This window comes from Scyliorhinus canicula, chromosome 11 (assembly GCF_902713615.1).
Source record: "Scyliorhinus canicula chromosome 11, sScyCan1.1, whole genome shotgun sequence".
NCBI lineage: Eukaryota > Metazoa > Chordata > Chondrichthyes > Carcharhiniformes > Scyliorhinidae > Scyliorhinus > Scyliorhinus canicula.
Window position 1 is genome coordinate 115,419,065 of NC_052156.1, and position 20,960 is coordinate 115,440,024.

The 20,960-nt window shown below is 44.1% G+C and overlaps 2 protein-coding genes across 4 annotated transcripts in view; both read right to left on the reverse strand.

The window, feature by feature from the left end:
* dera (deoxyribose-phosphate aldolase (putative)) overlaps window positions 1–7,596 on the reverse strand; it is a 45,872-nt gene extending 38,276 nt beyond the window's left edge. The window contains exon 1 of one of the 2 annotated variants that reach the window (XM_038811130.1): window positions 6,082–7,596. In XM_038811130.1, coding sequence (XP_038667058.1) covers window positions 6,082–6,112 — 31 coding nt within the window. In that variant the 5' untranslated portion in view covers window positions 6,113–7,596. The remainder of the gene's footprint in view (window positions 1–6,081) is intronic. The other variant, XM_038811129.1, reaches the window with a different exon arrangement.
* Window positions 7,597–8,919: 1,323 nt separating this feature from the next.
* Window positions 8,920–20,960, reverse strand: part of LOC119973304 (serine/threonine kinase receptor associated protein) — a 30,565-nt gene continuing 18,524 nt past the window's right edge. For both annotated transcript variants that reach the window (XM_038811128.1, XM_038811127.1), the window contains 4 exons: window positions 19,156–19,293; window positions 12,984–13,120; window positions 10,267–10,416; window positions 8,920–10,033 (listed from right to left, as the gene is read on the reverse strand). In XM_038811128.1, coding sequence (XP_038667056.1) covers window positions 9,972–10,033; window positions 10,267–10,416; window positions 12,984–13,120; window positions 19,156–19,293 — 487 coding nt within the window. In that variant the 3' untranslated portion in view covers window positions 8,920–9,971. The remainder of the gene's footprint in view (window positions 10,034–10,266; window positions 10,417–12,983; window positions 13,121–19,155; window positions 19,294–20,960) is intronic.

The window sequence follows — 20,960 nt, forward strand, 5'->3', positions numbered from 1 at the left end:
AGTGGCAAAAGCATGAGAAAGCCCTTCTATGTTGTTGAGTCTTGGAATGCCATGCAAGCTAAAACAATCAGCTGGGCCATATCAGGCACATGTACTGATTCATCAAGCGGTAGTGAAATACATTCACAGCCTGATATGTCCTGGTGTAGTTGCTGAGACATGTCTTCAGACAGCAATCCTTCCGACTACTTCTATTCATGAACACTCGTGCGCGTGCACACATACACACTCTCTCGCCACGGCAGTGTGAATCATATGAGCCTTTAAGTAGAAATGCTGATCAGCTATCCTCAACACCCCAATTCTCTTATCTTGGAAGTAAATGGACAATTTAAAGTAGAACCGTTTATAACCCAACATTCTGAACACTTTGCTGGGGACACAGGTTATCTGCATTTACCACACAGGCATCTGCCATTCTCTCTAAGATTTTGATAATTTTACTAATTTTTTGAATCTGTAATATCTATGGATTTTATTCTATAACCACAATTTAAAATTAAGTGGTTTAGTCTTGACTTTTTGTTGTACAATTGAAAATGAAATGAAATAAAAATCGCTTATTGTCATGAGTAGGCTTCAATGCAGTTACTGTGAAAAGCCCCTAGTCGCCACATTCCGGCGCCTGTCCGGGGAGGCTGGTACGGGAATCGAACCGTGCTGCTGGCCTGCTTTAAAAGCCAGCGATTTAGCCGAGTGAGCTAAACCAGCCCCTTTAACCAGCCCAATTAACAGTCAAGGTAAATAGGGAACAGGAAATGCAGTTGTTTGTAATGAAACAAATCGTTTGATGATGGAGCTCCTTTTGAGCTTGGAACTGAAGCTGTCTTGGCCAAAATACTAGTATATGTTTGTTTTTAAATCAGTTTGAAGGAATTGTTTAAATCAGCCATAATTTAGATTGTTTAAACAAATTATATATTGTTTTAATTGATCTGTACCAGAAATTAAGCTTTTATTCTCTGATATTATAATAAGAAGTGGTCATAGTGGTTGATTTTAATAGCTTTAGTGCAGGGTTGGGTTAAGATGTGTTGACAAGCGAACGCGACTATTTATGCCTTGTCTATATCTGGAATTCACCTAAGGAAGGAGCCGCGCTCCGAAAGCTCGTGTTTGAATCAAACCTGTTGGACTTTAACCTGGTGTTGTAAGACTTCTTACTATATCTGGAAAGAAATGTGCATATTTCTGTGATGCAATGTAAACGACTGGAGTTTATGATCTACAAAGCAAGGGGTTACTGCAAAGGTGGGGTGATACAAGATGATTTGCATTCAATAACGAATAGGAGTTTATTTGGACCATCTAGAAAAAAAGGAGAAATGGGAAACTGGGGGATTAAAGTTGAGAAATCATGATTCTTGTTGGCACAGCAATACCTTGGCTTCTGGGGTATTACTTTTCTGGACGCAGTGCAACATCACTTCAAAAGACAAGGAAGAGCAACATAATCTGTGCTCACAACACCAAGAGTGTCTTGGATCTCGAGACATGAGAAACTTCTATGTTGCCTTCGCTGCCTCTTTTTAAGTACATTAAAAATCTTGCTCGATACATTTTACTTCATTCATAAATACGAGCTATTCCTACCTTGTGGTCAAAAACACAACTGAGGATCCTAGTATTAGAGAAATTAAAAATTTGGGCCTTAAGAGCTTGTTTTAATTAGAAGGATTTATACCACAGAACCCCAAACCTTACATCTCCTAATGTGAACACCTTCTTCTCAATAAAGCAACATGGGCCCCTTTAATTGAACAAATCCAACTACCCAACCTTTATATCAAGGAAACTTCAGAACAGCTCACATAATCTCCTTCATTGTACTTTTAAGACAGCCCTAAAACATAACTTTATTGCCTCATTGGATTGGATTTGTTTGTCACGTGTACCGAGACAGTGAAAAGTATTTTTCTGCGAGCAGCTCAAACAGATGATTAAGTACATGCAAATAAAAGAAAAGAAAATACATAATAGAGCAATACAAGGTACACAATGTCAATGCGTAGACACCGGCATCGGGTGAAGCATAGAGGGTGTAGTATTAGTCGGGTCAGTCCATAAGAGGGTCGTTTAGGTGTCTGGTAACAGTGGGAAGGAAGCTGTTTTTGAGTCTGTTTGTGCGTGCTCTCAGACTTTTGTATCTCCTGCCGAATGGAAGAAGTTGGATGAGGGAGTAAGCTGGGTGGGAGGGGTTTCTGCTTAAGCTGCCCGCTTTCTCCAGGCAGTGGGAGGTATCGATGGAGTCAATGGATGGGAGGCAGGTTTGTGTGATGGACTGGGCTGTGTTCATCGTGTTCACAAAGATCATGCATGTTTGGTAACATTGTTGGAAGGAATAAAGGGATGGATCAAGGAGCCAGAGGCCGAGTGGGTGCTCGCGGAGGAGGCCTCCTGCGTGGGGACCTCCCTCCGGGCCCTCACCATGGCAGCACTCCCATTCCCACCCAAAAAACACTCCAGCAGCCGGGTGGCGAAAGCCACCCTCCAATCCTGGAACCAACTGCGGCAGCAATTTGGCCTGACCAAAATGTCGGACAAAGCTCCCATCTGCAACAACCATAGGTTCACACCAGCACTGACTGACGCCACCTTCAAAACGTAGAGGCAGGACGGAGGAACACTGTCAGTCAGGGACCTATACACGGACGGCAGGGTCGCAACACTGGACGAACTGACAGAGGTATTTCAGCTAGCCAGGGGGAACGAGCTAAGGTATCTGCAGCTTAAAAACTTCCTACGAAAGGAGACAAGGACGTACACGCAACCGCTACGACAGACACTACTGGAACAACAACTGGACGCAAGCATACTAGACAAGGGAAACTGAAGTGACATGTACGACCAACTGACAGAAAGGGCCGACACCGTACTGGACGCAACAAGAAAGAAATGGGAGGAGGACCTGGGGATTGAGATAGGGTGGGGACTCTGGAGCAAAGCACTGCATAGGGTCAACTTCACCGCCACGTGCGCAAGGCTCAGCCTGACACAGCTAAAAGTGGTACATAGAGCCCACTTAACAAGAACCCGTACAAGTAGATTCTTCTCGGAGGTGGAGGATAGATGTGAACGGTGCCAAGGAGGCCTGGCCAACCACGCCCACATATTCTGGTCTTGCCCCAGACTTGTGGAGTACTGGACAGCCTTCTTTGAGGCAATGTCCAAAGTAGTGGGGGTGAAGGTGGAGCCATGCCCGAAAGTGCCGGTCTTCGGGGTCTCGGACCAGCCAGATCTATTCCTGGGGAGGGGGGCGGACGCCCTTGCCTTTGCCTCCCTGATCGCCCGCCATAGAATCCTGTTTGGCTGGCGGTCAGCAGCACCACCCAGACCTGCAGACTGGCTGTCCGACCTCTCGGAATCTCTCCAAATGGAGAAAATCAAATTCGCCATCCGAGGGTCAGACGGCGGCTTCCACAGAACTTGGGAGCCATTCACACGACTGTTCCGGGACCTGTTTGTGGCCAACGAACAAGAGGAAGAATAGCCAGGTAGCCAAGAATCAGGGGAAATTAGTCAAGAATCAGGGGAAGGTAGCAAAGGCATGAAAGGGAGAGATAGACTGGGAGGGGGGGGGGGGGAGAGAGAGAGAGAGAGAGACAGCTAAACCTGAGGAAAGAAAGGTGAACCGTGGAGGGGGGAGAGAGAGAGAGAGAGAGAGAGAGAGACAAGAGAGGAGAACCAGCGGGGTGGGGCGGGGAAATGCGAGCCAGAAGGAAGGCATGGGATGGCAAAACGTGCATGACATCTCCAGGAGCGGGGAACGAGGAAAATAAAGAGGGAGGACTGGAGGAGCACCAGGCGACAACAACACGAAACACAGCCAAGTATCGCACACTGTAATTATCTCCCCGGCACCCAAATGTATATTTGCCTCCCCAATCCCCGCCACCCACCCCCTTCCACCATCCCACAAACAGTCGCCTACTAACGTGGTGTTAATAATTTTGCCAGATGTACAGAGCTGCCGCTGTCGAGCTGGTGCACAATACCCTACCAGTTATTCTATTTCATATTTTATTGTATTTTATGTTGGGTGTGCCCTTCTCTTCTAAATATGTGTATATATGGACTTCCGGTGGCGGCAATGAGGAGCTAAGCCGCACATTCGGCAGCTCCCGCTGAGAAAGGACTTTGGAGCTCTTTTCAGGGCCCCCAACGGAGCTGTGGCGGCAAATCCCGACGTGGGAAGAGGTCAGGAGTCGACCCCAACGGTCCTATGATCCGGACCAGGAGTGGGGTAAGGAGAAAACCAGAGAAAGCTCCCCTGAAAAAGCGGGGGAAGGAAGACAAAATGGCAGCCGGCAGAGGCCTCAAGGAGCTGAGGAAATGGGCTCAGGAGCAGCAGGCGCTGCTTCCAGGGGCTTAAGTTGGAACTGCTGGAGTCACTGAAGGTAACTAACAGGGAGCTGATGGAGACCCAGACAGCCCAGGGGGCTGCGATCTGGGAGCTGCAGCAGCAGGCCTCCGAAAGGGAGGATGAGGTCGTGGCCGTGGCGGGGAAGGTGGAGATGCATGAGGCGCTCCATAAAAGATGGCAGGAGCGGTTCGAGGAGCTGGACAACCGGTCGAGGAGGAAGAATTTGCGGATCCTGGGCCTCACGGAGCGGCTGGAGGGGTCGGACCTAGCGGCCTATGTGGTGACTATGTTAAACTCGCTGATAGGGGCTGGGTCCTTCCAGGGGCCCCTGGAGTTAGAGGGGGCCCACAGAATTCTGGCTAGGAGGCCCAAGCCAAACGAGCCGCCGCGGGCGGTGTTGGTGCGGTTTCATCGGTTCGTGGATCGTGAGTGTGTGCTCTGGTGGGCCAAGAAGGAGCGGAGCAGCAAGTGGGAGAACACGGAGGTGCGGATCTTCCAGGACTGGAGTGCGGAGGTGGCGAGGCGGAGGGCCGGGTTCAACCGGACAAAGGCGGTGCTCCACAGACGGAGTGTGAAGTTTGGCATGTTTGGCACGGGGGGAGGGAGAACTGTGTACATGGGTCTGTGGGATGTGGCGGGTGTTATCTCTTTCCCTTTTGTTGTTGGGTGTTCAAAAACCCAATAAAAAAACATTTATTAAAAAAAAAATTGTTGGAAGGAAAGCAACATGTAATTAAATTATTTGATTGCATATGGTATTCAAGGAATTTTTCACGTGATGTTCAAACAACTTCATCAGTCTTTAATGGATTATAATTGCTTCACTGATAACTATGAAAAGGCTGTCTTGTTACTTTACCATCATTGGATGCCCAATAGATTCCATCATGTAAAATATTAATTTCTTTATTGAATTACAAGTGGAATAGCATTTGGATCATCCAACTGAATGTACATTTGCTCAATTACTCAAAGAAAGAAAGAAAGAAAGAGAAACTTTCATTTATACAACACACTTCATGTAATCAGCACTCTCAAGTGCAGGTGCTGTTGCAAATGTAGCATACAGCAGCCAAAATGCAACCACAAATGATGTTTTAGATGTGAGCAGATAATGTTTTTAAGCAAGATTGATCACCAGTTGAACGCAAAAAGACAGGGGGAAAGGAAAATGCCTACAGCTTCTTTGCACTAGGCAATAAACCTATCTGCCCCATTTTAGTTTCATGGATACAAAAGCAAATATACTAATATATATATATATATATATATATATATATATATATATATATATATATATAAACTGAAAAATAAGAGTTAATATTTGAAAGGTTAGAGCTGAAATGTGAACTGATTCCCACTTCACAGATGCTGCCAAACCTGCTGAGTGTTTCCAGAATTTTCTGATTTTTTTTTAAAAAAGCTAATGAACACTTTTTTAGTACTGGTTCCGATTCCCAGTTATGAACCACACTGCCCTGACCATTCCTGGTCAAGCTGCACCTCCTGTCCTACAGGCTCCTTGTGGGGATTTAACAGGGACTTTAACCCCGACCAGTTCTTGCAGAGACCCAGAGCTCAGCGTCCCTGGGGCCAGCCTTCCCGTTAAATGTCAAAATGTTAACTCAAAACCCCACCTGCCCGTTTAAAACACCCCTTCGCAGAGCCCGGTCCTGCCACGCCACCTACCACCATCCCGCACTCGGCCCATTCCTTACCCAGCGAACAACCGCAGTTCCTGACCGCCATGGCATCCAGCTACCTGATCGCTTCCGCCCTAATCGTCACTTCCGTCATGAGGAAACCAGCCAATCGACTGCCCCGCCCTTCAGAATCTAGCCAATCAGCTGTAGGACGTCTGACACTTGGAGTCCAGCCAATCAGCTGCAGGAAAACTTCCTTCCTTGGAGTCCAATCAGCGCCAGGAAGATTGCCCTTAGAGTCCAGCCAATTAATTCCAGGTAGACGGCCAGTACTTCTCTGCAGGGGAGAAAATACAACATCTTCTTTTGAGTCTTTGACATGTCGTCGATGACGACGAACATCTCACCAAGGCCATCCCCACAACGTGCCTTCAAACAACCGCCTAACCTCAAACAAACCATTGTTCACAGCAAACTACCTAGCTTTCAGAACAGCAAGCACGACAGCACACACTGCCACAGCAACCTCTACGAGATCATCGACATGGATATTACCATCACACGTGAGATCTCCCACCAGGTACACACTCATGTGACTAGGTCAATGTTGTTTACCTCATACGCTGCAGGAAAGGATGTTCTGAGGCATAGAACATTGGCCAGACCATGACGACCTACGACAACGGATGAACGAACACCACGCAACAATTGCCACGTGGGGAATACTTCATCAGTCCAGGACATTCAACCTCCGAGCTTCGGGTGAACATTCTCCAAGGCGGCCTTCAAGACACACAATGCAGAATCGTCAAGCAGAAACTGGTAACCAAGTTCCACCCACATGAGGACGGCCTCAACTGGGATCGAGGGTTCATGTCACATCAAATGTAACCCCCACCATACTGCCCGAGTTTGCAGAATCCTACTAACTGGCCTGGCTTGAGACAATTCACAACTCGATTACCTGTGATTAGCCCCCACTCAACTCGGTTTGTACCTGTAAACCCTTAAATTCCAACCATTCTTCACATTCCAATCGGTAATTACCTTGCAATTGTGTTTCTGCCTATATCTGCTGTTTTTGTGAACCTGCTTCCACTTCACCTTCTGGAGTGGCACTCTGAAAGCTTGTGATTCAAATAAACCTGTTGAGCTTTACTGTATCCACACCAGTCCAGTGCCAGCATCTGCACATCATGAATTAATTAAGAGACCAGCCAATCAGCTCCAGGAATACTCACTCGTCAGTGAGGTCCAACAATAGTCTGGCTGCTTGACAGCACTCAGGACAAAGCAGCATGTTTGATGTCTCCTCCACCAATGACAGTGATAGTGTACCATCTAAAAGATGTACTGCAGAATCTCACAAAGGCACACTCAACAGCATCTTCCCAATTCGCGACCTCTGCCACCTCAAAAGGACAAGGGCAGATGACACATGGAAAGACCACCACTTATACGTGCTCCTGCAAGCCACACCCAATTCTGAATTAGAACCATGTCACTGTTGTTTTGCTGCCGTTAGATCAAAATCCCCAAACTGCCTTCCTAACAGAACTGAGTATATCACAAACTAATAGTTCAATAGGTAGCTCACCACCACAAAGACAATTAGGGATGCACATTAAATGCTGGCCTCATCAGTGACACACCCACATCCTGCAAACAAAAATAAGTGGATGCAGCCAATTAGCTCCAAGACTGCCTATTCATTACTGTCCACTCAGTCACATGTGGACCGTCAGCTATAGAGCCTTGCTCATGAACCAAGTCACCTGCTCATTCACGAGAGCCCCACTCTTCAACCCTTGGTAGATCAGCCATTATAGAACTCATTCCTTCAGACTCTAATGGGCAATCTACATATCTCATCAGCTAAGGGCAAATAAGCCACAGAGCTGTTCAGTCTTGAACCCAGTCCAGGTTAGAATGCCAATTACAGAATCAATTTGAGCTGTTAGATTGCCCTCTATAGAAGTTCCCACTACAGCCAACAACTTTCTTGAAAAGTTCAGTTCACTTCAATCAAGAAACATTACATAATCTATACTCAATTCAGTTTCAGAAACAATCTTGCCATGTATTTCTTAATCACATCTTAAAAGCCATCAGAAATAACTCATATTATATCTCTACCACTGCATACCGCTGCCCTATCCCCCCAGATGGCTAATTTTTCATGCAATTCAGCAGTTCGGTTGATGTCAGTTATCCACAAGAAATTTTAGTCCTATTCTGAAACATTACTATTCTTGTGCCAGGTCATTTAACTGTCTTATCTGGAATCAGTCATGTAGTGAACTCATTTTCATCTGCAGTGGCTCATTAACCCACTTCCGATCAAGGCTCAGGCACTAAAAACACTCAAATGGTTTGAAATTAAATTGTACATAATAGAATAAAATCACCCATATGATCTTCCCACATGCACTGTCAGTGCTGTAGGAAATTCAGTTTTTGAGGGAACATTATCTTGAATTTATTCTGCACAAAGCAACCATCACCGATCCCTCCCTTCAAATTTTATTCCCTCTGCTCTGTGGCAGCTACTCAAAGGCTTCCAACTAAGATTGCTTTGCTTTCCGTATTAAATGGGGTTTACTGTTCTGATTTTTTCCTTTCCAGGTGGAGTTAGTCAAGACTTCACTCAGCATCCCCCTGCACTCATGAAGCTAGGAAACAGTAAATTGCCCCAAGTCAGCAACACAAGAGGATTCCAATTAGAATGTTAAGAATACTGCAATACTAAAATATTCACTTCTTCAATGCACCTGTGAATTAACCACCATTTTAGATGGTTAATTCAGTGAGTTTTAAGCATCAATTTGTACTGGTGACAGACTAGCTTCTCATTAGTCTGCATTACAATGTAATATCTGAAGATGGTCTACCAAAGCAAAGGCAGGCTTCATAGTCTGGCCCACTTTTATTGATTATCAGGACAAGTGTCACAAAACATTTTCATTGAGAGCATGACAAACCAACAATACTAAAAATGGAAAAAAATAGGAAGAAAAGAAGTGGATGTGTCAAGATCAGGTAGCAACTCAAAAGGTCAACCTCAAACCCATGATTGGAGTGCAGCATTAAACAAAACCAGAGTTTACTAGGACACTAATCAATCCTACAATGCTGTAAATAATCAAAGCTGTTGGCTGTAGCAGTGAACAATTCAAGATTGCCAACCTATGTTTCAAATACACAAGATATACCAAATATAGTTCCTGTCAGATAAAGAACTAATGTGATTGCTGCTATTGCCCACTTTTCTTTTGCAGAGGACAATAAAGAATTAACAGATTTCAATAAGCATTCATACCCAGATTCAATTAACTTCTGAACAAACATGCATTTAATTGCACAAAACACAAGTGGTGAGAGGGCATGAAGCAGCCATAAATACACAAGATGTGAAGAGTACAAATACACTTAAGAATTGTGTTGGTTAATTTTGCACAAGTTGTGTGGGGGCCAGTTGAATACGGTTCAAAGCACCAATCAAACAAATAAAATGCCATAAATGGTGACAGGTTAAATTAATTTAAATGAATAGAATGACAACATAGCTTGAATAACCTTTTATTGTTAAACCACTGAATTTATGCAGGGAAAATAAAAATGAATTTTAAGGAAAACATACTTGACTCCTTTATGCTATAGCTGTAACTTGACCACACTTCCTCAATGAGAAACATCTGCCAAGATACAATATATATATACATAGGTGTTCCTGGTCAGGCCCAGTTAAATCAACACAAGATGGAAGGCAGCTACACTGAACATGCATAGGTCTCCTACTTGTTTTCCTTGCAGACACCAAGTGCTTATCTTACAGTTAACTACAGTTGTCTTCAGTTGATATGGTTAGATGCCTGCATTTGCCGTGACCAGATTTTTAAAAAGTTTGTTCACTTTTCAATTAATCAGATATTGCTGCTTGGGTCGTTTTTCTTCAAACTGGCAGTTCAAGCTTTTACTTCTGGAGGGGTGCCATAGATAGAATCAGAGTTTTCAGAGCCAAGCTCCTCTGTAATTCAAAGAAAAAAGTGTAAAATGCCTGCAGTTCACCACAATGACATTAATTTACAAGTATTTCACCCAAGGATAATTGACATGCACATTAAGCAAATGCCATCGGAATTAAATTGTTACTTCAGAAAATCAAAAGTCCCTATATAATAAAGGCACATTGCTCTAGATTTAAGTATGCAATAAGATCAATATTAATTAACCATGGACTATGTATACAAATATACTTACCAGGGAGCACACATTTCCATAACCCATAGGTTTTACCAACAGTTGTCTGCCAGAGACGAAGAGTTCCATCTTCAGAACCACTCGCGTATAATTCTCCATCAGGGCTAAATCTTACACAATGGACTGGGCCAAAGTGCCCTTTGTATGATTCTGTTTCAAGACAAATATAAATCCTTTACAGAGTGATCGTAGCAGAGATAAATACAGCTTACTCTTGGTTTTTAATAATTGTACATTTGAGTTCCAGAAGCATTAAATTCCCACTTGATGCAATTTAAAGTTACAGGAATATCAAGCCATGTTTCAGTTGGTGGCACTCCCACCAGAGTCGGAAGGGTGTAAACGCAAGTCCCATTCCAGAGACTTCAAACAAAAATTCAGGCTGATTCGACAATGTAGTACTGAGCGTATGCTGCACTTTCAGAGGTGCAGTCTTTGAGATGAGACATTAAACCAAGACCCCACCATCACAAAGACAAATTATCTGGTTATCACATTGTTATTTGTGGGAATCTTGCTGTGCAAACTGCATGTATGAAGCACCTCACTGGTTGTAAAGCAATTTTGGACACATAATGTGGTCACAGAATCCCTGTAGTGCAGAAGGAGGCCACTCAGCCCATTGACCCTCCAAAAGAGCACTGCACCAAAAGGAGCACTCCACCGAAGCCCACTTCCCCACCCTATTCTACAACCCTTTCACAGAACCTATACACCCCTAGACAATAAGGAACAATATATCATGGCCAATCCACCTAACCTCCACATCTTTGGACTGTGGGAGGAAACCGGAACACCTGGAAGAAGCCCACACAGACACAGGGAGAAAGTGAAAACTCCACTCAAGCAGTCACCCAAGGCCAGAATTGAACCCGAGTCCCTGGCGCGGTGCGGCAGCAGTGCTAACCACTGTGCCACCAACCCGCCCATGAAAAAGCACATATCTTTCTTCAAAATGTGATTTATTCAAAAGATTATTAGAAATGCACCCATAATGGGTGGCACCCTGGGCCAAATGGCTTCCTCCTCCATAACAATTTGATATTAAAATCCTGGAGTTGATTAAACTGTATTAAACAAGTTTAATGTATTGAAAACAACAATGTTGACAAAGAGACATCAGACTCGAAACGTTAGCTCTTTTCTCTCCCTACAGATGCTGCCAGACTTGCTGAGATTTTCCAGCATTTTCCCTTTCGTTTCAGATTCCAGTATTCGCAGTAATTTGCTTTTATCCAATGTTGTTGTGGTAATATCTTTTCTTGCTTCCTCCAGAGATGGCACTACAAACTTTAAAAACAGTATCGCTACAGCAAGTTATTCTCACTTGCTTCAGAGATCTGAGAGAGCTTTAATTACCATTTCCATTTTCTCCAACTGGCTGCAAGGCCATAGGAGATTCAATTTTCACACGTGTACAGACAAGAGTCACAACTAATTTCTTCTCTTCACTGATCTGCCACTTTTCAACAACCTTTGTTTACTACTGACTCAATTTGTCAACATTCAAAGGTACCTATTATACAAGGCTGCAATCCTTAAACAACTGCACATATCCTCAGCACTTGGTACAGAAAATCTAATTCAAAGAAATTACAGGGCAGAGGCTCACAGAAACAAAGCCAGCATACCAGACTCCAGGAAAAACATTATTTTCCCATGCTGCTACAATGCTGCCATGGTTTGCTCTTGGTTGTTTAATCAGATTAAAATTGGTCATGAAATCAGTTCAATTTGAGACAGGAAACTTGAGATTTAACTTGTAAAATTGCAAACTATTAAACTAATGTAGCCACAGGGCCAATTGAAAACTAGTGTTTCTTGTACAGTGTTGCTGTTAGCTGGAGTAGATTTGGCACCAATAGTTTTAATTGAGGCGGGATATTCAGCCTGCAGCAAACAAGATTGGCTCACCTCCAGTAATTCCACCAATGCACAAACTGCAAGCTCTGACTGACAGGTACTAAAGCCAATTCACCAAAAAACAGGTAGGTCGGAGTTGATGTAATGGTCTTGAAGTACCCAATTTCCAATAAAAGTATAGTGAGACTGGACATAGAAGTGCACAAGATTTACGCTTTGCTCAGATGAATTCTAATGTTCTTCACATTGAACTCCTGCTCTTTCCTCTGCAGTCAATAACTTCACTTTGAAGGCAGAGGAACCACTTCAGTAGAGTAATTAATAAAATTTGTCGCAACCCTACCCACAAAACAATCATAGAATGCCCTGTTAAGCTCTTGCACTGATGCACACCAGCTGATAGAAAATATGCCTCAGATCCACCCACTTTAATAATAATAAATTGTCACAAGTAGGTTTCGATGAAGTTACTGTGAAAAGCCCCTAGTTGCCACATTCCGGCGCCTGTTCGGGGAGGCTGGTATGGGAATTGAACCGTGCTGCTGGCTTTGTTCTGCATTACAAGCCAGCTATTTAGCCCACTGTGCTAAACCAGCCCCATGCAAAGCAAATGCATAATTGAGTCGGGACTAATTGAACATTTGTTATGGGGACAAAATTAAGGAAATGAATTTTAATTTCTATGGTTAAAGCATAAGGTACCCTCGGCGCAAAGTTTCTATTTCTATTTTCATATGCACGAGAATTAAGCATCAAGCAGTTGCCATTCTGCTATGTGCAGTGCCAAAAAACTGTGATTTGAAATACAAATTTCCCCAAGCAACTAATACACTTGAAAATATATGAAAACCTACCTAAATCTTCGCCTGTATTGTAGTCAAATTTGTACAGTTTGAAGTCATCACCCCCTGCAACAAAGACATCTTTCTCAGGATGAAGAGAAGCAGAGCTGATTGATGCTGGTGCGTCAAAGGATTTGATCAGCTCAAGACTGTTTAAAAAAAAAAGTATAAAATCTCACAAAAAGCACCTAAATATTTATTAAAATTCCCACAAAAGCAACTGTTTTTGTCCACAAAAATCACACCCGTTAAGCATGAAAATATTGGTCCCCTGGAGAAAAAAAGCAGAAATAGGATTCCCAAGCATAACCAGTTTGAACCCCAAGGCAACATCAAATCCTCCACTGGAGAATCCAAAAACTTAATGTGGGAGGGAGACAGAGTGCTAAAACTACAAAAGTAATCTGGTTAGTTAGATGAAGAGTGCATTTCTTTTTACCTCTAACTCATTAATTCACTAATTTGAATATAGAAATTACCTCAAACTAAATTCGGGGTGACATTTTCCATTTCTCAGCTATCTGGCAGCCTAATTAGTGCCGAGCAATACTAGATTAGGGCCGTTTTCACGGATAGCTTTCCAACTGTACCCTCTTCAAATATTTAATGAAACCACTTCTAAATTATGCAGTGCCTCCTTTAATAACAGCTTTTAGTAAAGCAATCCATGTTCAAATAAAAACAATGCAGATTACTTAAGATTGATGTCCTCAAAACTGACAGAACAGATACAGCCAACAGCACGACAATTCTCAAGCTCGCTAAAAGTACAAAGATATTGAGATTCTTCAAATTTGAGACATGTTTTCTAGAGGCTCAAAATTGAAAATTGTTGCAAAAAGCTATCCTGTATCTCCAGAAATTGACTATCTTTCCGACATGAGCTTATCCCAATCTGTTTGAAAGCTTAACCCTGCCCCAACCACCATGAAAACCATCCTTGTCTAACCTCTGTATTCGTACATGATACCATTCACAACTGTAACCGGGGGCCGTTATGGTCTTAAATCCTTTGCTATTTCTTAACTCAATTTAGAATTTTCTACTGTCTACTTCCCTCACTCCTCCCTTACTTCCCATTGACTTCAACCTTAATCACAAAGACTAATCCTCCCCTTTTAGCATTTTTGCCATATTTTCCGTAGACAAGTGAACCCGAAGTGGGGAATGCAGACCCTGGTGATTTGGAAAATGTCTCTTAAAATCTGCCATTTTTCAATTAAATGTAATTAAAAGGACGGGAGCTTTTTTTCCCCCAACCTCCATCCACCCCTTTCCATGGCTAAGGGGCTTCCAAACACAAGTGTCACTGGTACTCAAGCTCATGCTCTGCCACTCACCTTCCCACTGCACCTCCAATTACAGATTGCTACACTCCTCTGCTTGCTAATAATAGGCACAACTGCATCTCACTAATGCATCTAATAGCAGCAGGGGTGGGAGAGAAACAAGCTCTATTCGGAGAAGCAGTTGGAAGGCAAGTGGCAGCGCCTGAGCTCAGGGTCGGCAGTGGTTGAGAGCAGGAGCTACTGGACAAAACACAGAGTGGGTGAGGTAGCTGCTTGACCTGAGGATCAGCAGACTTCAGGGGCAGACATGGTCTGCCAGATCAAGGCCATCACCCTGGTGGAACCATCTCACAAAGGTACAAAGGAGTGAGTGAGTGGCCTTGGGAAGAGGGGTTGCTGAGTGACTGATTCTGTGTGGGGTAGGGCAGTTCAGTGATATATCCATTTGCAAGCAAATGATTTCACAATATGATTAAAATGTTTCAATTAGCTTAGTCATATTTGTTAAAATATATAACTAGAGTATTTGAATTATTTTCAAATGTACCAATGAGTACAGTCAACGCAGAAAAAATATGGCTTAATAAAAACTGATAGTAGGGGGATGCAAAATAGTCAGTAAATCAGAGTAGGAATACATAACTGAAAAGGTTTGAGTCATTGCTTATAGACCTTGTATAGTGTTAGGAAATAAGAGGCAATTTAAATCATTTATATTTGTTTTGTATTAGGAAAACAGTATTTTAAAAAAAAATTCTTTTTATACATGAGTACCCAATCATTTTTTTACCCAATTAAGGGGCAATTTAGCCTTGTCAATTCACCTGCCCTGCGCATCTTTGAATTGTGGGGGTGAGACCCACGCAGACACAGGAAGAATGTGCAAACTCCACACAGAGTGACCCGGGGCCAGGATTGAACGTCTCTCGGCCCAGAAAACTAGAACTAATTTCACACTGAACTGTCGATATTACTGATCTGGAGCAGGTGAAAAAGAGGATCCAGAGACAGTAACCACCACTAGAGGAGCTCCAGTCCAGTGTAGCCCTAGCCCAAAGTGAAATATGGCCAAGTTAAGAGAAACTGTAGCCTGATGGGTATTTGCAAAGGCACCAGCAAAGGCTGATGGTTAAAAAGCCTATATCTATCAGCATAAGCAACATAAACAGTGGGGGTCTGCAGTAAAGAACAAGATGTGTAGTCAGGGAGTGAGCACAGGAGTAGATTGGACAATGGCTGTTGCGATGCGTTGGACAGAGAGTGATTAAACACAGGCCCCTGTGCGTCATGCTCCCGAGATGAAACACAGCCCGAGTGAGTCACGACTCTTTGAACATTCATGACCAGAAAAGACAGATTGATTAGTGCTGCCCTGTGACCACATGGTGGCAAGGGAGCAAGTTCTGGAGAATGTATGAATTAAATAGCAGAGATAAGGCAAAGGAACAAGATAGGAAAAGGAAAGAATGATCTGAATCTGACAGGAAGGGAGTGAACAAACCCAGCAGATAAGGCTAGAGGCTACAAAAAAAAACATTAAATTAAAGACTCCCTAACAGTAAACACAATGTAGGATGAGGTATACAGGATGAAATAATGGGGACTGGTGATTTTAAGCTACATATAGGAGGATGGCACTGTGGTTAGCACTGCTGCCTCAGAGCATCAGGGTTCAATTCCGGCCTCAGGTTACTGTCGGTGTGGAGTCTGCACTTTCTCCGTGTGTGCGTGGGTTTCCTCTGGATGCTCCAGTTTCCTCCCACAGTCCAAAGATGTGCAGGTTAGGTGGATTGGCCATGCTAAATTGGCCCTTAGTATCCAAAGGTTTAGGTGGGGTTAGTGGGATGGGGTAGGGGCATGGGCCTAGCTAGGGTGCTCTTTCCAAGGGTCAGTGCAGACTTGATGGGCGAATGGCCTCCTTCTGCACTGGAGGGATTCGATGATTGGACAAATCAGATTGGTGAAAATAGGCTGGATGATGGGTTCATAGTGTTTTTGAAACAGTTTCTTAAAGCACCAACCGGAGAGCAGGTTGCACCGGATCTGCTTATGTGCAGTGTGACAGGAATAACTAATGATCTCATAGTGAAGGTACTCCTAGGTGGCAATCACAATATGATTGAATTTTACATGCAGTTTGAAGAGGTGTGGATCTAACACTAATGTTTTAAATTTAAACATGGACAATTATGAGGGCATGAAGACAGAGTTGGCTAAAGTTGACTGGGAAATTAGGTCAAGGGCTAGATCAGAAGAGATGTTTAGCAGATATTTAACATACTCAGAAAAGCTACATTCCAGTGAGAAAGATAGACGCCAATATTATCTGTGGCAAAGTTAAAGATAGCATCAAATTAAAAGAAAAGCATATCATTCCACAAAGATGAGTGGCAGGTCCGAAGATTGGGCAGAATATAAAGAACAGCAAAGAATGACCAGAAAACTAATAGAGAGAAAAATCAGAGAATGACAGAAAGCTAGCCAGAAATATGAAAACAGATATGAAAAGAGTTTCTACATGTACATAAAAAAAGTAAAATGAGCACAGGTCATCCCAAGTGTACCTAGAGAATTAATAATGGAAAACAAGGAAATGGCGGATCAATTGAACAGATATTTTATGTCAGTCTTCAATGTAGAGGATATGTAACTGAATTAGGAAGTGAGAAACTTAAAACAATTGCAATCGCCACGCCAAGGAAGGGTACCGAGAAAATCATTAAAACTAAAAGGTCAATTAAAATGAACGTGTAGCCCCGATATTTGATTATTTTTCAGTGCCTGCTGATCTTTCTGCCAAAAGCATTTTTCAAGGAGGCCGAGGATGGTTACCTTGTTTATTGGGGGGGGGGGGCGCTAAGATTAGGAAGGTGTTACGATGTTGTAGCAGCGAGGACGGCAGTTGGAGGGGGAGGGGGTGTTGGGTCGTCTGAAGATAATGTGGGAAAATGTAAATGGGTCCACTACAGAAGGAACAAGAACAGTATATTATTTCCAAGAGAGATATTGTAAAACTCGGCGGCACACAAGGAGAGATTTGGGTGCCCTGGTACATGAATCAGAAAGAGTTAATATGCAGGTATAGCAAGCAATTCGGAAGGCAAATTGAATGAAGTCACTTATTGCAAGTGGAATGGAATATAAAAGGGATATTTTGCTACTGTTGTACAGAGTTTTGGCGAGATCACATATAGAGCACCGTGCACAGTTTTGGTCTACTTATTTAAGACTTAAATGCTTTAGAAGCAGTTCAGAGAAGGTTCACTTCAATGATACTTAAGCTGGGGGGTTATCTTACAAGGAAAGGTTGGACAGGCTGGGAGTTTTGAAGAATGAGAGGCAACATCATATTGAAACATAAAAGGGGTCCTGAAGGAACTTAACAGAGTGGATGTGAAAAGCATGTTTTCCCTTGTGGGAGAGACTGGAACGAAGGGACATAAGTTTAAGAATAAGTGGTCACCCATTCAAGACGGAGACTGGGAAGAAATCTTTTCTCGGAGGATTGTGAATCTTTGGAGCTCTCTCTGCCCCAGAGAGCGATGGAGGCAGGGTCAATGAATATTTTTAAGACAGTGGCAGTTAAAATTCTTGACTAACAAGTCAACGGTTATTTTTTGGGGTGGGAGGGTGGAATTTGAATTTGGGGCCAGAATCAGATCAGTCATGGTCTTACTGTAACGTGAAAGCAGGCTCTTGGAGCTGATAGGCCAACTCCAAACATGTTCAATTACTTAGTGCTGGCTAATCCACCTGCCCTCTTACTTTTTAACCCGAGTGTTGTGTGCCAGAAGCTTCAGAATTACACAACCACATCAACTCTGTAGTTGCAGCATCACTGGCCATGGGCTTTCTTCCCACTGTTAGAGTCACCCCCAAAGATCCATCTTTGGCCCTGCTCTTTTGCATCTTGACAACTACAGATATGGAATTCGCTCCCACATCTACACACATCCCTCTAAACTTTCTCTGCGATTAGGCTGCCTATTTGACATCTTGGCTTGCACAAGTTACAATTTCCTCCAAGTAATATGTTGCTCCCCCACACCTCTCTCCCGCCGCCACCCCCCGCTCCACCAACCCCCATCCCTCAAACACAAACTCCAAATAGCCATCAATCTTTACTCCCAACCTTTCCCTTCTTCAGTCAAACCAGACTGTTGCAGCATTTTGTTTCACTCCAAGCTGAATTCCCCAACTTCAATCTGCCCTTCATAACTACCTAAATTCCAACCCATAACATGCATAACTCCACACTTCCCAGAGTTAATTTGCTGCTGAAACCCACAGTCGTGCCTTTGTCACCGGCAGACTGGGTTATTCCCCCTTTGTAAATTTAAAATTCACATCTTTATCTGTTGAAATCTCTCGTGGTCTTTGCCTCACCTTCTCCAATTTCCTCCAGTCCTACACCACTACTTCTCCCTCCAACCCCATCACCAAATTTTCATCCTTGTGAATCCCATCTTTACTTATCAATGGTAGACAAAACACAGCCGCCCATCCTCTGGAATTATCTCTCCAAAACCCTCTAACTTCTCTTCTGATTTGAAGGCCCTCCTTCGACCAATTTTCTGGTCAGGCCTTCTACTTTGTCCCCTTTGGTCCAATGACCAATTTATCTTATGCATCAAAACGTTTAGGGGATATTTTAAATTTTGATAGCTGCAATATAAATACAAAAAACATTTCCTCTAAAAGCTTCGGGGTTTCTTATAATTAAACATTTTAATTGATCCCGTTTTGCAGCTGCAGCAGTACATTTCTAAAACTTGAATTTATTTCATGAATTGAAGATGTGTTACCAATTGCAGAATCATTTACCATGTACCAAGAAAGACAGCATATTTGTTAAACAAAGTCAAAGACAATTTATGTTAAATCTTTCAACTTGCCTTAGTGCATTGTGAAAAGCAACCGTTTTTCCATAAGTCAAAACCAATATTTCCCCATCAGGTATGTACTCTACACTGCTGACAGATGATGCAACATGAATGGTTTGCACTTCAGTCATGCTAGACCTGTCCCAGAGCCTGTACAAATAAAAACGTAAAATATTAAAATATGCTTTCAATAAAGAGCCTTCACATACAGTCAGAATAGGTTGAGGAAAACTTTCCTCCTTCATCCATACCATCTTTAAGTTTAAGCTCAATCAGAGCCTTCTTCCAAAATGAGCTTGGAATCTTGTGTAGGAGACTTTGGCCAAGTTTCCAGACATAACCTTGTCAAGCAGCTGGAGAAAGCCTGCAGTGCTTAGGGAGTGGATAATGTTGAGAGGTGGCAGAGGAGACCATCAGAAATTAGCTAACTCAAAAGCAAAATACAGTGGGTGCAAGAAGTCCGAAATGGAAACAGAAAACGCCGGAAACACTCAGAAGATCAGGAAGTTCAATTAATGTCACCTGAATTTGGGGATTTACCCACATCTCCAGCCACAGTCAAGCTCAGAAACCCAGTCCTCATCTTAAAAAGATCAGAGTTTACAGTGCCTCCCCATTTTCGTTCCAAGGGCCTTTTTTAGGAGGGTGAACAGCAGCATTCTGGGATTTGTTTGGGCGCATGGGACTCCGAGGGTAAGGAGGGTCTTTTTGGAGCGGGGCAGGGATAGAGGGGGGCTGGCGCTGCTCAACCTCTCTGGGTACTATTGGGCGGCTAATGTCTCGATGGTACGCAAGTGGATAATGGAGGGGGAGGGGGCAACATGGAAAAGGATGGAGATGGCGTCCTGTGGAGGCACGAGCCTGAAGGCACTGGTAACGGCTCCGTTGCCGCTCCCTCCAACGAGGTACACCACGAGCCCGGTGGTGGCGGCCACCCTCAAAATTTGGGGGCAGTGGAGGCGACACAGGGGGGAAGTGGGGGGCTCGGTGGAGGCCCCGCTGCGGGGGAACCACCGGTTTGTCCCAGGGAACATGGATGGCGGGTTCCTGGGGTTGCACAGGGCGGGCATCAGGAAGTTGGGAGACCTGTTTATTGATGGAGGTTCGCGAGCCTTGGTGAACTGGGGGAGAAGTTTGAGCTCCCCCCGGGGAATATGTTCAGGTACCTTCAGGTCAAGGCGTTTGCAAGGCGACAGGTGGAGGGGTTCCCTTTGCTGCCCCCGCAGGGGGTAAGGGATAGGGTGCTTTCGGGGGTGTGGGTCGGGGATGGGAAGGTGTCTGACATCTACCAGGTAATGCAGGAGGTGGGGGAGGCGTCGGTAGAGCAGCTGAAGGCTAAGTGGGAGGTGGAGCTGGGGGAGCAGATTGAGGAGGGGACATGGGCGGACGCCCTGGAGAGGGTGAACTCCTCCTCTTCATGAGCGAGGCTTAGTCTCATCCAGTTCAAGGTGCTGCACCGGGCCCACATGTCCGGATCTAGGATGAGTAGGTTCTTTGGGGGCGAAGACAGGTGCGTCAGGTGTTTGGGGAGTCCAGCGAACCATGCCCATATGTTCTGGGCATGCCCGGCACTGGAGGAGCTCTGGAAGGGGGTGGCAGGGACGGTGTCGAGGGTGGTGGGATCCAGGGTCAAGCCAGGCTGGGGACTCGCGATATTTGGGGTTGGGGTGGAGCCGGGAGTGCAGGAGGCGAAAGAGGCCGATGTCTTGGCCTTTGCGCCCCTAGTAGCCCGGCAGAGGATCTTGCTGCAGTGGAAAGATGCGAGCCCTCCAGAGTGTGGAGACCTGGATTAATGACATGGCGGGATTCATTAAGTT